Below are 18,747 nucleotides of genomic sequence, written 5' to 3' on the forward strand. Positions count from 1 at the left end.
TATCCCCGAAAGTGGTCAACCGAGAATAATGTCTTTTTTAGCCACTGGCGGAATAAATTCAGTTATCTTCTGGCAAATTTGGATATTTCCAGCTCCCAAATATTTGTACTTTTAGGCAGTCCCCATCGAGCCCGAATTATCGGTCGCCATTCGATTTATGAAGCCGGTTTAGTCATGCGCACTACGCACGTCTGCAGGCCACTGCGGCCACACACGTAATGCGCAGGCGCTTATTTTGGCGCACTTCGGTGCAAAATCGTGTATTTTTATCAGGATGGCGCAGCAAATCTCGTATGGCGCAATCTGGCACATTTGGCGCAGGAGTGGGAGCACTGGTAGCCAAGTAGCCCATCGCCAACCACAGGGGTAACAGCCACCTGGCGTCGGCGACAAGTCCTCTCGCCTGTGGCCTCCGAGATTGCGCGGCGCGGTGCCAGATAATCTTGGAGGCCACGCCTTGGAGCAGCTTTGGAGCAGTTTCGCTCATTTGTAGCATGGGTGTAGCAGCTTGGAGCAATTGTAGCAGCTTTACAATCACTGCAATGCTCCCATGCCGTGCTATCACTTATAACAATCAAATCTGGCTATTGGTTGTGTGCACTGGTATCTATTGTTGGAGACGGAGAAACTGGAGTTGTTGGAAACTGGAGTTAGCAGACGCCGGATGGGTTGGAAGCATGTCGAACGTGGCGGAGGTTATAGAGGTCGGTCTTATAGGAAAAAGACGATAACACATTTGCAGGAAACTACGGTTTCTGTCAAGGTTTGTGACGCTTGGTGGTCTGGCGTTTGCGCTGATGTTCGCCTGCTTACCAGGTTGTACAGACTGAGTGCACTGCCTGTGGTCCTGGCAAAGGGCTGGCGGCAGTCAGTAGTGATCCAACGACAGCGCGAGAATTCATGCTGGAAACGAACCCGCCTGATGGTGTGGCGGATCATCTCGTGGTACTCGAGGGACTCGGTGAATTCCGCTTCGTATTCGTCGTCGTCGATCACGAGCTCTTCGATTCTGGCATTGATTTCAGCGAGGCCATGGTATTTGTCATCAAGTTTGTTCATTAGCACTTGCAAGTCTGTATGCGTCGGTTCAGTTTCTTGCAAGGCTTCGGTTGCGGCGGCGATGACACAGGTAGCGGCGCTTCGAATGGCGTCGAGCTGACAGCGTAGTCAGTCCATGGTCGGTTCAGGACGCCAGTCTTCTCCCAGGTTTCGGCACCATACAATATGTTGGAGATGGGGACTGACGTCCGTCGGTTGCGGTTTATTGAACCAACTGCGCAAGATGGCGGTAGCATGAGCCTTCGCCTCATGCGTTCTCTCCTCTTCATCGTCTTCAGTTTTCATCACTTCAGTTTTCGTCGTCTTCAGTTTTCGTCATCTTCAGTTTGCATCTAAGCTGTGAGACTCGGTACTGCTGAGCTGTCTTGCAGTGCATGGGGCAGTGGCTGGATGCTGGTTCTAAGTTTAACTTTCCTCACATCGCAGCTCCCATTCAAGCTAGAGGTTTGACAGTCACATATCATGAAAGATACAATTCAGATATCACACTATTCTAGCTGCCATTATATTGCATGAAAAACATGTTGTAGTCTTCTATTTGTGTCGCTGCCAGCAACACGCTCGCACCGGCCGGCCTCTGCAGCAATGTCATGCAACTTCAATGTACTCTACTGGTCTATCAGTCTATAGCACTCCGACCAATTCTCTCTCTGGCAGAAAAATCATGCCATTATGTGGGGACACTGCAGTTTGTTGGCAGCCAGCACACAGGTAACGGCAAGGCATGATCCCGATAGTGCTTCACAGTGCCCCGAAACAAGGGGATCACACTGGCAGGGTACGGCAGGACGCAGGTGATGCTGGGAACAGTTCCAAGCCTACTCGTTTCTTCGACAACGCTAGTTGTTCCAATCATAGATTTGGAGCCTTTGCTCTATTTTAGAACCAAACGCTTACTCGCAGAGATTGCTGACCCCTCCAAACCTGCCACTGAAATTCACCATTAACTCATCCTTTCCTACAAAGCACCCTGTGTCTGTATTAGAAATTTAATGCTAATACAACTTTTTCTATTTTTTTTTCTTTCTTTCTTCTTTTCTGGAATATGGCTCTGAAGAAATGCCAACAGAACTGCCTATTTCATCCAGTCACTTTCCCAAACACATTTCCCTCACAAATGAGCAATTACTCCAGGCATTTGAAATTTTGCTAACCACACTAGCTCCTCCCTGCTTACCAAACCACTAAAGACCCCATGCCACAAAAGTGGCATGGTGCAGAATCATTGGCACAATGGAGTTTGTGAGACCTGTGGCCAACTCACCTGACTGCAGCAACGCTTCGCGTGCGGACCGCCTCAGCCAGTTTGCTGACGTCGCTGCTTCCGTGCTCCTTTAGCGCAGCCAGCAGGCGCTTCCGCTCACTGCAGATTAAGTCAGGTGACATCAGTCTGCAGCTCGTGAGCAACAGGACGACTACAGAATGTATTCAACAACTGTCAGCACTGACATGAAGTGAAAGAAAGTTTCAAGGAAACGGCAGGCTTTAATCCTCTGATGGACACAGAACAACAGATCACTTCATGTCTTAATCATTACAGGGACGCTGCTTGTCAGAAAGGAAGTGCGCACAGTATGTCCCGTCAACACTCATTTATTCACTACTGTCCCTCCGCCGGCACACCCGCTCTCTACGTAAAACCCCCAGAAAGAAGAAGAACAGTGTCCCTTCTGGCACCATCTCTCAGCCTTCTCTACAACTGAGCTCTGCGCTTGCAGTCCTCATCACAACCACACAGTCCTAACATGTTTATCAGATATGGTTAACGAAAAGTAAAATCTAAAAGCTGACAAGCACTTTGTATGGCAAAAAGTGGAACGTATATGTCCCACTATCCATCTAGGCTATTTTCATCAACAAGCACACTGCATAGCCTGGTTGCCTGCTGCTACCTCTTCAATACTGCCTGTAGAGTGATCAGAGGCAGCCTGTGTACATTAGTACACACTGTGCAAGAAGCATGTGCATGTTTTGAATGTTTTCTTTGTGTTCATTGAGCACCCTTCATACCAGCACTGTCTTTCACTGGTGCCCAGTTTCACAGCAGTTCTCAGAAAACAGATGCTCCTTGGAAAGCCTCCAAAGCTATGCATTTGAAGTACACAGCTTTGTGATGCGTCGGTAACGCTAATAAATGAATAATGTACTACTTCCAAGTGCAGGATATGGCAAACTGAGTTGCTCAACCTCACTCAAATCATAAAAGCACACATCTGTCGAAAAACGTGCCATACTTTTTAAAATTTTTTTTTTTTTAGTGATAGAATGCGTGACGAAATGGGCTCAGGCTGTTCCCGTTTCTTACTTCTGGCGCACAGAGTAAGATGGGACAGGAGTGCCGACTCTGCTCGTCTAGAAGAGACAGATCCTGAAACACTGGCTGTCGGTTCACAGCGTGTTCACCAGACGGCGCTACGTATCGGAGAAAAATGTGGAAGGGGGGGCTGCTCCAATCATCCTGCCTGCTTTCTTCATATTTCTTTTCTTTTCTTCTTTTTCTATGCCGGCACTGCTTGCCGGCTCACCTGTCATGCCATAGTGTTATTGCAGAAATGTACTCATTTGTGCTGGTTGATTCATGGTTATGAGCAGAAAACAGCGATAAACAACAGGACGAAGAGGACACCGATGCAGTGCTATGGTCTGTGTCCTTCTCTTCGTCCTGTCGTTTTCTGCTCGTAATAGGTTTTTTTTCATACGTATTTATTGTGCATGCTAAGTGGTTTCTTTTGTGCACTACTTGTGCATAGTCTGTCTTAGCAATTACTGACGTTCCATGATAAAATGTGCCAAGACAAAAACAATTAAGTCCAATTGCAACACAAAACATCAATTACCTTGTTTTATTGGCAAACACAGAAAGTACAAGAACACATTACGGTTCCATACCTCCTTTTCAAGTATATAAAATTGAACAAGATGCATCAGTCTTTGTTTAACACAGCACTCATGGCACACAACAAATATAAAATTAGCTGGCAACATGAACAAACTAAATTGAACCTTCATTAAATAAAAAAAAAAGAATGTAGGCAAAAGAAAGCACGAACAAGTAAAGCTTGTTCGCATCTCGAGTACTCGTAAAGAATGAAACAGATGGTTGCTGATAAAGGAAGGACAAATGTCAGACTTCAACAACCATTGAATAAAAGATCCAAGTAATTGTAATGAAATGCTGTTAATCGCCTACGTGGCACAGCTGGAATATTTTAGGCGGCTGCAGACGACACTCGGGACAATTTCTTCACAAGAAATTACGTGCACGTTCATTCACCCTCAACAATTTCTTGCAACAGTATTCCAAATCCAAATAATTATTATCCATGTCTAATGTCTCACAACAATGATAACAGTACACCTGCCGCAGCCCAGTAGTCCTAAGTTGACGCACGCGGCAAAAACCACGCTGACAATACTGTTATTGTAGCACAGTTGTATGGGTTGAGTCACTTTGGTGGTTCCCACAATGTATTACCAGATCCTCCCCCACTCAAGTACCGTATTTTCCGGGGCATAAGTCGTGTTTTTTTTTTTCAGAATTTTTCGTCGGTGCGTCTTACAGAACGGTGCGACTTATATATGCTTTTCTTTTTTTTTTCGGAAAAACTGCCATCAAAATTGGATTGGTTGCTATGGTCCCACGAAGCGCACTAGGTTGACCTCCTCTGGCAGTTGCTACAGGTTGTATGCACGCTGTGGAGGTACCAGCTTCTTCTCATGGTTGAGTTGCCGAGCGCTGTGCAAGAGGGACAGAGCAGCAACGCAAGCGGCGACAGGCCAACCGCAAGTGGACTGACCCCCCACGTCGTCACATTTGCAGATCACTTTAAAGATATGGCACGCGCTGCTGCGCAAACTACACAGTTGCTACCAGAGTACGTCACCCCACCCCTCCCTCCCTGCCTTCCCACTTTCTTCCCTTGTGCGCGATTTGGCCCATTGTCACACGCTTTCACATGCACATACAACATATGGCGCATGGGGACAATGTTATCGCCCTTGGACTTTATACGGAACATCGCGGCTACCACGACAGCAGAAATGTGCCTGGAGTTACCATATCATTAATTATATAGGAATGGCACCCATATGCTTGCACAATGCCTCCTTTACTAGATACCTGCCATGTGGTCTGGTAAACCCGGTTCTGTGCCCTCTCCCTTTTCTCTTCTCCGCGAAAAGGCAACGAGCGCCGCTTGTGGTGCACATCTGCAACCTAGATCACGTGCTGCGGCCTCTGAGATTACTGTAGCATCTGTTACTGTATCGGAGTCAGCAGGCGCTATCGAAGCACCGGCGGAAGTCTTTGACCGCCACTGCCACCGCCGCCGGAAGATGAAAAGGCAACGAGCGCCGCCTCACGGAATTTATGCTGAACTATAGGAACCGCCGCCCCAATGGGAAAGCGAGCGACACGGCGGGCATCTAGTAAAGGAGGCAGTGGCTTGCACGTGACCAGTGTTCACGAAGTGAAACGTCACTGTTTTTTTTGTGTGTGTTTTTTTTTAATCGCTTACCGAATAAACAGGTCTGTCTTATACACCAGTGAAACATTTATACGTTTTTTGGGGGTTTTTTTTCTGAGAAACTGCCGTTTTGAGAGGGTGCGACTTATACAAAGGTGCAAGTTTTAGACTGAAAAATACGGCAGTCAAATTGGTGTAATGCCAAGAGCTGAGTCGGAGACACAGTTTTAGATAAACACGCTGTTCTGCACACAACTTAAAAACTGGACAATACACAGGGTGCAACATCGAAGACATCGCTCACTGAACAATGAAGCCGTCTGGTGTGAGGCTATCTTGCCTTCCCTTCTCGCGCTCGTTGGGAGCCATGGAAAAGTGCAAACATAATCGAGGCAGAAGTCACCGCATCAACTGCGTCAACACAAGAGCAGATTAACGAATCCAAGGGTCGCGGTTCGTCCTGTGGCAAGTGCATAAGCACAACATAAATGCCACAATTCCATGCACAACGAAGGCGAGGAGTCCCGTTGGTAGCACACCGCGAGACCACAGTAAAGGGGGGGAATCAGAAGCATGGAGAAGGATTCTGAGGAGGCAGCGAGGGCATTGCGAGGGAGGGGAGTTGTCGTCGCGCTTTGTTGAGGGATGGCGTTAGTTACTTTCTTTGCTACGGAAGCACCGACTTAACTAAGGTCTCATTGGCACCTTTGGTGCTTTGAGAATGAACATCCACATTGTGCTCCACTAGGCATACTTTTGGTGCTGGGAGCAGGGGGACGGTGATGCCACCTCACTAACGCATTGGGAGGAGGGCGAGAGCAACGAAGTGAGCGAGACGCCCAGCATCCACGATACTTGCGTTGTCCTAAGCGAATGCATTGTGCAGCGGCGCAGTCAGCGCTCGTGTCTATCTTACTTCGTGCTTTAGTCCAAGAAAGAACTTCTGCTCAAAAGAGTTTCCATTTATCGTGATGGCTTGAAAAAAAGGCAAAATAAATAACGAGACATAGAAAAAGAAGAGGAAGTAAAGTGTGCAATCATTCCACCCTGTCGATGAATATGGAATTAAGGAAAAAAATACAAGCCGTGATGAAGTTCACAAATATAGCCACAGAGAAAAGTTCCATAGTATGTAGTTGTCAAATTTCACCAATAGAATACAGTGACTTTGCCATGAAAAGTAATACCAATATGTCCCCCTGTCCCAACCAAACTCAATGAAATTTCAGACTGCGTAAAACGCCTATTTCTGATATTGTGGATATAGAGCAACCTCAGTGCAAAAATTTACGTTTGAAATGTGAGTGGATGAACCATGAAAGGCTCGCAAAGATAAATGCTTCTAATACCGAAACTGAAGGGTAAAATAACGCCACCATTACCACTCGCTGGAGATGATGCAGAACTGAGAATGTTGAGAACCAGTGCAGCCATGACCTCAGAGAATAGGTGGTGCCCGTGGCATGCTGAAAATCTCTAAGGCCATGGTCTGGAATTTACGCCGTATATCTGATGACCACCAGATGCAGGCGTCATCTGTTTAGGTGCTACAGTAGAACCCCGCCGTTACGTTCCCGGGTGCTGCGTTTTCCTGGCTGTTACACCATTTTCGGCCGGTCCCAGCATAGCTCCCATAGGACCCAATGCACTGGCAACCCTGCTGTATTGCGACGGTAGGACCGTTCCCACATCATGCGTCGCGAACTGCCACCCCACGCCATCATAGAATAATGGTAGAGCATTGCACCCGTAATGCGGTAGATATGGGTTTGGCTACTACCTGCAGCGAGCTCTCTTGTCATCCACATCTCCCTTTTATATACTTGACATATTTCTGTACTTCAATTAAATATAACAGTTAACTTCCTTTACACCTTACCTGGCTTCAGTGTCTGTTTGCTCCATGTGATTTATAGAGATAAGTGCCATTTAAGGTGCTTAAGGAAGCCAGATTTTGACATAACGTAGTAGCTATTGCACAGTTATGCAAGAAAAACGTGTCAGCAAGTCACTTAGAAATCACACCAAATTTCCAATGATGCTGAATGCTTCGGCCCCATCCATTCAGCTGCACAAATTGCAGTCACTGTCTTTGCAATACCAATAGTTTTTAGAAGCTGCTGTACGATGAGAAATGATCCATCTTCAAAGTGAAAGGATGTACTGCGAGAAAACGTACAGATATAAGAGGCCTATAAGAGCAACTGTTATGCTAAACTAACCCCACATGGCAAGTTGTCAGATAAACATGACCAGTTGGCGCACGAGGCCAGTCCGTCGCCGCATGCACTCTTTCGACAAAACGAGCGAGGCCCCCGAAGTGCACCGACCAGCGAAGAAGAAAGCCATGCTGACACACTGCTTGGCAAGTGAAAGGGCTTTGTTGTCACTGACACTGAACATTGGCAATGATGTCTATTTTTCTGTTTTAATTGTAACTTTCCTCCACCCTATCTTTTCTCTTAGCCTGTACCTTTCCCACAGCCACGGGACCGTTCAGGTGTCCACTGGGAAGCAAGACAGTTATGATGGCCCCGGCCTTTCATTTCCTTCCCCCTTTTTGTCCTTAATAGAACGAACTACTACTGCTACTGCTACTACAGAACTATCAGTAGTAGTAGTACTAACAATACTACTACTACTACTACTACTACTACTACTACTAAAGAGACGAGAGAAGCCTGGAGGGTGCCAACCAAAAAAGAAAGCCACGACCAGGCGCTGCTTGGCGAGCTGAAGGGCTTTTTTATCGATGATTCAGAACAAACAAGATGCTTTGGAGACTTGCAAGTGCAAAAAGGCCAGATCTCGTCTTTGGGGCATGTACATTGTGTGAACATGTAATCACTTCTCAGAAGATAGGACTTCCCATGCTCGACGTGTCAATGTCACAGCACAATAGCCGAGTGGAAGTCCAGTTGCCATTTTCCGAGGCCAAGCTGCGAAGGGAGAGAGTGTGCAGTGAACCACTTCCTGTGCCGCATCGAGAGGGTGTTGTAAACTGCCCTCGCCCAAGTCGAAGACGTGCCTCAATACCTCTCTCCCCTCTCAAGAGGGGAGAGAGTGTTGGCGGACAGATGCAACACAACAGAGTGAAGTCTGTGCTCGAGACTTTGAAGTGATCCCAGGACTTTGTTGTGGAGAGAGTAGTCATTGATTGATTTTTATTTAGAAGGGGAAGGGAGGGAGGCGCAGGAGGAACACAGGAGGAAACGATGAGGTGGCGACAATGCGAGGGGAAGAGGCAATAAATTCGTTGTTATACACTACTGCAGTGTGTATAGTCGAGGCAGTATCTTCAGTGTGCACTGCTCAGAAGCAAGAACCGCATGCTTAACTGTAATGAGCCTACAAATTTAGCAAATAGCGTGAAACTAATCTTGAATGGGTGAACATCATCTTAAGTGCAATTCATGTCTTTATTCAAGCAAACATGAATTCAGAAAATATGCTACATATGCTAATAAGCTAATATGCTACATTTCTATTGAGTTTTCTTTCCACAATTTCCAGCCTGAAGATGTACGCTCGACCACAGAAGATTACGGACCGCAGGATGCTAGAAGAATATAGATACCTCGCAGCCTTAGCGTGGTATTAAGATTTGCACCATGTAGTAGTGTATGCAAAAAAGTCGCAGTTTCGCCCGAAAGGAAATTAGTAGACAGCTATACAAAGCAAGGATAGAAGTTTTATCGTCCGTATAAACTTGTAAACATTCGCTTATTAACTGAATTAACAAGCACGGTGTCGGTGCACACATGCAAACATGAATAGATCACACTCGATGACCGCACACAACCGCTGTCAAAACGCAGGCGTGAGCTAACGTTAGTGCGGTCTATCGCTTCAATGGAAACTGAGCAGCGAAAGCACAGTGCATACAAACGTAGGAGCCGGGTGCAGATTGCTTTCAAGATACGCTGCGCGCGACCCCTCGCAGCCGCGCAAAGTACAAGTACGCATTTGCTGGCAGAGTAGAAGCCATGCCCCCTCTCTACCGCGCTGCCTTCCCGCTTTCCTCCTTTCACGTGCGAGATTGAGTTCGACAGTCCCCTTGCGGCGGGTCGCAAGATACGCAGTTGGTGCCGCAGCACGCCGCCCCCCCCTCCCTCCCTCCCCACAGCCTTTCGCGCAACGGAAAATGTCGTGTTTGCTCTCCGCCGTGCGTTCGCTCTCCGTAAAAGACCACGTCCCTCGTGCGCTTTCACTCGCACGTACAGCATACGGTGCGCGGCGACTATTGTATCGCCCTTGGACTTTACACGGAACCTCACGGCGACGGCGGCAGAAATCCGCTTGGAGTGTCCATATAATTGCTATCGCAATAAAACATCAGTGTTGTACGGTTTTACTGACTATAGTCACTAACTTCTCGGAAATTCAACATCCCACAGTCCGTAAGATTTTGTGGATGCACCTGATGTTCAGAACTAGTATTCTACCGAACTTTTTTTTAAATCACTTCTGGCCAATAACTAAATTCTACTGCCTGAGCTGGATTAGTCAAAGAGGCTGACATTACTTGCTCAAGTAAGAAATGTCATAATCCACAGATAACTAAAATTTCGCTGATTAACATTTTTAACTAGTCAAATCTTGATAATTCGAACTAGAAGGGACCCAAAAATTTGTTATACGAAGTTATACGAAGTTTGAATTAAAAGAATCACATTAGGCGGAGCACATACACTGGGCATGAGTGATGAGTTCCAGAAGGGTGGCTTCACGATAGTGAAAGGCACGCTGCCGTGAAGCCATATTTCTAGGCAAAATCTTCACAGATATTACTGTTCAATTTTTTACTTTTTGGATGGGTTACATGCGCCAAGATACAATACTTGCAACAGGAAATGGGAACAGCAGCCGGAACCCGGCTGCACTGCCAGATTGGAAGCGCCACCATGTGAGTTCGCATGCCTCTGAGGGCACGGTCAGTAGCACAGTATGTTTGAATCAACTATCAATTTCAGTTAATATGAAATTAAACCCATGGTATAACAAAGAGTCCATGTTCTCTTTCCTCAGTGCAGAGTTAAGTCCATTTGCAACAAAACCTTGCCTGTTAAGTTCTTACCATTTACGGTTACCGGGTAACCAGAGCCGTGGACAGCAGTAGCAAGGAGGGTAACATCTTGTGATGCTTTGTCCAACTACAATACGGTTACATTTTTTTTTTTTTTGCGTGAGTGTTTTCATCAAAGGAAAATTACAATGTTAATTATTGTGTCACTACCAACACTTTACACCAGAAGTTAAAGGCCAACTGCCACAAAATTTTGGACCACACAAAAAGCCTAGTTTAATATCGTGTACATGCAGATGAGCCTCCATGCAAATTTTGATGTTTCAAATACGAGCAAAAGAGCCACGAAAAGCTCACAAAAATAGCCACTTGTGATACTCAAACTAAAAAAAAAAAATTTGCCATTACCACTCACCGGAAGTGACCCATGACCTTGGCATGACCTCAAGATAAGGCAGTGTGCTGGGACTCGTATCATAACATCAATCACTAGGTGCATGCATCTGTTTAGGTGCTGTTTAAAGGCTGTGTGCAAGAAAACTATACAATTACCAGCCCTGCGACCATAACAAGATTGCTTCAGAGGTATGCCCCTACTCAATTATAACAAATTTAGAAAACGTGAAATTTCAATGCAGTTGGCCTCTAAATAGAATATGATAGGCCACTGCAGTAGTGCGTATTACCTTTGGGTGCCCTCTGGTTAAACCCAGCGACACAAGATATCGCTACCCACGTTGTTCCTGCCGTACAACACTTCAGTAGCCCGGTATTCCGCAAACGATATGTTTACAGACAAGCTAAAGGTCTCTAAACACTCAGTTTCACAGTGACAGTGTTTACAGACTATCCAGCTGTGCTTATGGCGGCGCCACAACACTATGTAAAGGCACCACCCCGTGTATACACGAATAACTTAGCTCCTTCCGGCATGGTGGTCATCCCAGGTGATCACCTTCTCTTATATTATTTTTTTTTTTTTCCCTTGAAGTCCGCGAGCCCCATGTACCAACTTTCAAACCGCACGTCCTTTAAGCTCCTATTACACGAAGAGCATCGCCACCACTATCTTCGGGCGTTTTCACATGTGACAACTTTTTTCCCCCTAGCTCAAAGGCTTCCATGGTGTGTGAATGTGCTCAAGGGTTCCCACGCACCGGCGCGACACGCATCTCGGATACTAAAGCACAAACTTCACGGGTGCGCCTCTTGATGACGCAGCATGTCCATGCTAGACTCGAAAGTTTTTTTTTTATGCTAAGAAACTAAAGTTCTGTCTTTACTATGTTGCTAGCTTGGAATAACACGCTGTATGCATAGCATGGTCATAGCATGCTAGTGATGAAGTGCTACACCACTGTATAACGCAACTGCCAGACCCTTACTTTGTTACCACCTCACTTTGTTTGACTGAAAAGTTAGAACAGCATTTTCTTGATCGATGTTTGCCATTAGGCTTCAGTGAAATTCAGTTTTACTCATGGGAATGCTAGAACTTGTCTTGAACATGGCTTGGCCAAAAATGTGCTCATGAGTGGGCAAAGAGAGCTTCCTTGAAGTTAGGTCTTCATAGAAAGCCTTGGATCTCTAGCAAATACAACTTGCGTTTCTTGCTTACTTAAATTATCACGAGTAATTGCAGAAAAATAAAAAAATAACACAGTTCGTGCACAATGAGCACAAAATGCCTCGTTCGTTTCATAAATTTAGCAACCCGCTGGTCATACTGTTCGCAACTTGTGTTTACTACTAACTGTTCACCGTAGTGCGAACACTTAGGTCTAAACTACAATTTTTACAGCGAAAGCTGTATATGGCTAGGCGAAACGAAAAACCGTTCGTGATATGTTTCACTAAACGACTCCATTGGCTGCGCCGTCAGTTATGTCGTTCTCTACGTTGCACCCAAGCGCACACGCCATTGGCAGCACCATTAGTGACGTCGTTAGCGAACGCGTTCCCGCCACTGCCACGTTGACGCTGCTCTGCCCGCATTGCTGCCTCCTCGACTTGCCGTTGTCGCATGCGTTCAATATCTCGAGTTAGCTCGGCGTCGTGATTAGCAGCATCTGCCCGCCATTGGAACTTGTGTTCCACTAGAAACACAAACATGTAACCAATAATTGAGAAATGGTTCGACGGGATTAACCCACTGCAAAACACCGGGGCAGCACGTTTCAGCTTCGCTGGTTAACCATCTGTACAGAGTGCTTGGGCGGTGTTTTTTACATAGTAATAACAAAACTACTGCTTTACACGCCATTTTAAAGCTAAACCATCTTGACAGATGCAACTCCACTTGATAGACATGTGTCTAAGATGCCCTGGAGCTGAGAAAGATGGATGCCAATTAAGAGCCCCTTTTTCCCAGCGTTCCCACGAATAAAACAGCACTGAGTCGCGAGTTTTCTCTCTACATGATTCTAAGAAACCCCAACATTCTGGAAAGCCATCATGGGTTTCTTGTGTAGCTTCATGCTTGACAGTTATTCCTTTTCGTGAAACTTCATGACAGTATCGATGCTCATCATGTCAAAAATTTAAAAACAAGACTGAAGAAAAATAACACCTCAATCAACACCAAACCCAAGAATTTCATTTCCCAATATTGACACCTGGCAAGCTGCACCACAAATCGACAAAATGTGAAAGCTGCGAGTGGCACTGCCTTTTATTGCCATGGTTGCAGCACATACTATATGATGCACTACACAATAATCCAGGGATCGACGAAACATCGTCTGACAAGGGGCATACATTTTCATGGAGGCAAACAAACACTTGCCACAGGCAACAACAAGATAAGAACAAAGTTTCTGACATTTTAAAACCCATACAGATTCTTCATTCGCAAAAGTGAGAGGCTGGGTCATGCCTTATATACATATAAGGCACGGCCCACATACATACATAAGGCACGGCCCAGCCCTATTCGCTTTTGTGAACAAGGGACCCGTACAAGTCTCGAAACGTCATAACTTTCTCCCCTTTTTTTTCTTTTTTTTTTTCTTGCCTGTGGCGAGTGTTTGTTTACCTTTAAGAAAAGCAAGACAATAATAGACCAGCATCGAAAGTTTAGATGTTAAGCAAAGTCAACAGCAAGAAGCAATAAGCTGAATGGAAAAAAAGGAGGTAGTAATAGCTAGTATGTTTCTGCTGCAAATGTTCTGCAACTGTGCAACTAGTATGTTCTGCAAATGTACTGCAACTGGTATGCTCTGCAACTGTGCGAAGTCTCAAGCACGTAAAAATACACCAGCCATAGCTATTTACTGCTTCAAGCTTTGACTGAAACTGCAACTTTCTTCGCGAGTTGAAGATGATGCAACAGTCACAATGTGTGCGCAGACAATGGTGCTGGCTATCAGAGACAATGAACCTATGCAGACTGATGACCCAGTATGAGGGAATGCTGCAACACTCCTCACCTTGTCCGGTACAGAGATACTCTTTTAAGTGCACCCAACTTCCTTCTCTATCCTTTTAGTATTTTTCTCACACTAAAATAAGGATAACATAAATTATGCAGAAATATAGTTAGCAGCTTCACTGCCCTTAGAACGAATTAATTTTTGTTGACGTCTGTGCATAAGTGCTTACAAAATGCCCTCAGTTGTCAGGATTTTGTGCAGAACAGCAGTGTGCAGTCAGCAGTGAACAGCAGCGTTGAATGCCAGCACATCATCAACGAATTTTAAGAAATGTGCTCTGCGTATGATAACAGAGGTACGGAGGTATCAGGGGACGTAACAGAGGTACTTCGGTCTGGGCGACAAAAAATGCAATTACTACTGATGCAGTAAAAGAACACTAGCCGCCATGCATTCACCTGCTGCTACTACTCTAGTGCTAATGCTGGCAGCTTCACACTTTGGGAAGACGTGAACTGAGCAAACCCTATGACTGTCCACTCACGTGACTGTCCACGGTGTGTCGTCGTCCTTGAACCCTTCGCTCTTATACCGGACAGTGAACTTCAGATCCCGGCCACGGCTTGAACGCAGCACTGGCATGGCAGGCAGGTGCTTGCTTTTCTTTTTACGCTGCTTGGGCTGCGGCGGCTCGGCAGCAGACGGTCCAGTTGCATCGCAAGCTGTGGAGCCCGACGAGCTGGCCTCGTCCGGCGGCAAGTCAAAGGACAGGTCAAGTAGGTCGGCTGGAAGATCGAAGACCAAGTCGTCTGGACTGTCTTCTGGCGCAGACACTGATGAGATGCTGGACACATCAGCGGGGCGCGCCATTGCTTCACCAGATCTGCAAGAGCGGGCACGGCACTCATTCACCATCATCCCATTAATGCGATTAGCATTCTGTAGATACTTCTTTAGACAAAGGAAATCACAGTGGACGAAACGACAACTTGCCACAGGTGGGAGCCAAACCAACGTATTCTGTATTATGCTTGCAGGTGCTTTACCAATTAAGCTACCTACCGCGGCGAGCCATCCTCCCGACAGCTTTCTTGGCAATTTGTGCATGGGTGCCAGATAAGCCCTGGGAGTGTTAGCCAATGCCACTCACGGCCATGGCTGCAAATGCAGAACATCCTTTTGACCGCAGGCATCGTACCTAAAGAAAGTTGGCGGGAGGACAACTGCAATGGTAGCCTAACCGTCGGGCACAAGGAAGATGTGTGTTCACCTGGGGCAAGTTATCAGTTTGTGCACTTACATTTCCCCCCTTTTCATTATATCTACATTTCAATTCAAAAAAAGGGAAAGAATGGTTCATTTCTTCTATAATTTCCCTGGGTTCATTGTCTGTGGTGTTTTCTTCATAACTCGAGCTATTCGATTCCTCTTTCCAGGGTAGTATACACTGCGGCACTGTTAGCAGCAAAACTATCTTGAGCATCAATGCCAGGCATGACTGCGACATGGGCATTAGGACATTACTAGATAAGCCAGTGACAATGTCATAGTGTTTCCTCAAATTTAGTTTATTTATTTTCGATACTGCTGCTTTCAATTAAGAGCACAGCAGGCGAGCACACAATGATATAGAAGGGCAAGAAGATGTGTCACAAAGAGATAACATACAGTCATAGGAAGTCCACTGAACCAAAACACACAAAAAAAAACTCTAAATGGTTGTCAATTGACAAACGTTTCAAGGTATCGTTTCATCCGCATCATCCCCACCTTTTGATAAAGGTCCAGGATCTCCTGGAGATCTCGAATCCCCCGTTGCCCCCTGTGTGGTGCCACTCAACTGGACATTGTGCCTGAGAACTACCTAATCTTCTCAGAAAAGATAACACTGCCATCCTCAATTGTGTTGCTCTTCCCTTGAGCACCCGCTCTGCTACTGGCTATCTGGTCTGCACGTCACATGAATCACTCAACTCCGCTTCTGCTTTTTAAATTTAACTAAAACTCGCACGGCTAACCCCTATTACAAAATCATTGCTCGATGCAAGACACGCTGAGCAATAACATTGTAACAGTGCTTAACTGCTAAGAAGCGGTCAGCGAAAAAAGATAAACCGTGTATGTGCGTCAATATTAACAATCATCATTCCCTTTTATCCATGCTGTTTCGTGTTGTCCCTTAAAAGGCCCCTTACCAGGTTTGGGCACTGCAAACTGACAAGCATGACGCCATAGATCTTGAAAGTTTCAAGACAAGCCTGTGCCTTCTTTCTCTCGAGGGAACGACGCTTCCAGCCAGAGAGTCAAGGTCACATACAAAAATGCCCCTACGTAAGACCCACTGCCTGCAACATCACCAATTATGGCTTTCGGTAAGATGTCCAATGCAGAATGTGCCCTACCACCACTGGAAGTGTGCAGTGCAGTGAAAAAAGAACGAAAAACAAAAACAGAGGGGCTCGTGACTTAAATATGAGGCGGTCCCTCAGATCCAGTATCAAGAGTGGGACTGCCCGAAGTCATTTTGGCGCAATTTTTGGAGCAAGCAAAATTGCCTTTTGGAGCAGTTTGGAGCAGACAAAAATTGTATTTTGGAGCAGCTTGGAGCAGACTACATTTCATTTTGGAGCAATTTAGAGCAGATAAAATTTCATTCTGAAGCAGTTTGGAGAAGGCCGATCTGAATTTTGGGGGCATAATGAAATATCGAATATGGCAGCGCACTTCGAAGCTATGATGGAACACCGAATAAATAAACATAAGCGCTGTGCTGAAACTATCTTAAGCAAGTTCTTAAGCTGAATTCTTAAGCCCATTGCCCTGATACTGAAACTGTCCAGTGGATGAAAATTTGGTAATAGCGCCTGCAGATATTTGATTAGTGGTAGCAATCACAAAAAAAAAAAAAACATGCATTCTGCAATAGTGAGTCCGAAATTTCAAAAGGTAGCCCAATACGTACACATTTAACAAATACATTATTCTTTAGTGTCTCAACAGTGTGGGTGAAGTGCCTCGAAATGCGCTCGACCAACAGACCGTACGGAGAAGCTAGAGTTATCTGCTTCTGTGAGTTTATTGAACGCCATTTCTACATATTAGAAATAGCTTCACCTTACCGCAAACCAATCAGTACGTGAGGCAGAAGAAGCGCGCTTTGTAGCTGTAGCATACTAGAATGTGAAAGAGTGGGTCAAGCGGCGGCACGGCGCATGCTTTCGTGTAAAGCTGAAAACATTGGTGGCACTACGATCAAACTATATATTCCTACCCTGCGCCCATGATGACAGCAGAAAGTGTTCTCAAATTATGCAGTTCAATCGACGCGGTAACATAATTTCTGGGTCCATGTGTCACCGCAGACCTAAGAGCCGCAATTGACCCTGGACTGGTATAACGTAAAAATCCACTATTAGCCCTTCGTGATAGGTCAAAATGGCTCAGGCCTCGCCCATATAGACACAAAAACAGATTACAATAGTTTCATGTTAAACCGGCCCTGGGGATAGAGACGCCCGCCCGCTGAACCCGCTGCAGCGCGCAGCACTCAAATATGTAGTTCTCTCCTGTACAAACCATTTCCAGATGAGCTCCAGAATATCGCCACCACGTCGAGTTAAATGGTCCCTCATCAAGTCTCAAACAGATAATTATCAAACAGACAATTGCGCGTTTAGATGCCGTGGTAATAATCGTGTCCTGCAAAGTATTATACTGATGTTCGCCACAAAAACAGCTTAGAACTTAGAAACAGCAAAAGCCCACACACTCTCCTCCTCGAAAATATACTAGGGGCAGTGAACAAGCGACATCATGTGCAATGGTGCTTCCGCTTTAAGTGCCGTACACAAATAACTCGCAGCACCGCAAACAACTTAGTGCTTTCCATGAAACGCACAGCATGCAGTGACAAGGCAGAAGAGAAATGTTGCTTCAAAATGTCCGTTAGCTGAGCTCATTTGAATGATGACTAAATCAACGGCAAACAGCACAAAACAGGACAAGAAAAGATTTAGGGAACAGAGGACAAACTTTAGTTAGAAGTGGGTGGCCTGTGTCGTCTCTTCCCTTAGTTTTGTCCCATCTTTGTGCTGGTTGCCGTAGAATGTTGCTTGTAGACGCTAGAAGGAAGGATCAGTTTTAGAAAGGTAGCTCACCTCTATACATGTTATTTCATTCACTTACACCTCAGCTACTACACAACCCTTTGAAAAAATGTTTGTGGCAGATGGTTCCCTAGATGACCTTTTACAACTTCTTGCGTACGACCAAAACTTCCAACGGGGCGAGCCATCAATTTGGCCCAAGCAGGCGGGGCTACAATACGAAAATACCAGACAACTGATACAAGACGTATACAATGACAAATACAATTTGCAAGCTATCATTACAAACAGTATCAGTAAGCAACATATACATTTCTGTTTAAAAGGAAAAGAAGAATTGCTCAATTGCAGCAACAAACTAGAAGCAACAGACCAGCTACAGAAAACATGCCATAGAACAAATGCTTGGGGATGCCGAGAAAATGGTTGCGATGAAAGTTCAAGGTTCTGATTCAAGACGACTGCACCCATCAACAAAAAAAGAAATTGATGGCACGACCTGTTGCCATCAGAGTTAAAATGTGTCTGTATTGCATACTGTGCAATAGAGAGCTACCCTCAACCACATATTCTGGGAATGCAAGGACGGCCCCCCACCTCCAGAATAAGGGAAAATCCTGCTTCCAGACTGGGAGACCCTGCTGCACAGCTCGGACCCGGGCATCCATGACCGGATCCTCAAGGTGTGAGGTCGCCAGTAGGCTTGACCTACTGGCCAT

General features: G+C 45.7%; 1 protein-coding gene and 1 long non-coding RNA gene across 3 annotated transcripts in view; both read right to left on the reverse strand.

Annotated features, from left to right (window-relative positions):
- The window catches only part of LOC125947369 (uncharacterized), a 92,642-nt gene that overhangs the window by 37,513 nt on the left and 36,382 nt on the right, over nt 1-18,747 (reverse strand). The gene's annotated exons all lie outside the window — the stretch shown is intronic.
- The window catches only part of LOC119461705 (uncharacterized), a 68,666-nt gene that overhangs the window by 37,513 nt on the left and 12,406 nt on the right, over nt 1-18,747 (reverse strand). For both annotated transcript variants that reach the window (XM_037723071.2, XM_049671943.1), the window contains exons 2-3: nt 14,467-14,805; nt 2,324-2,422 (exon numbers count right to left, since the gene is read on the reverse strand). In XM_037723071.2, coding sequence (XP_037578999.1) covers nt 2,324-2,422; nt 14,467-14,792 — 425 coding nt within the window. In that variant the 5' untranslated portion in view covers nt 14,793-14,805. The remainder of the gene's footprint in view (nt 1-2,323; nt 2,423-14,466; nt 14,806-18,747) is intronic.

The sequence above is a fragment of the Dermacentor silvarum genome, chromosome 8, assembly GCF_013339745.2.
Source record: "Dermacentor silvarum isolate Dsil-2018 chromosome 8, BIME_Dsil_1.4, whole genome shotgun sequence".
Classification (NCBI taxonomy): Eukaryota; Metazoa; Arthropoda; class Arachnida; order Ixodida; family Ixodidae; genus Dermacentor; species Dermacentor silvarum.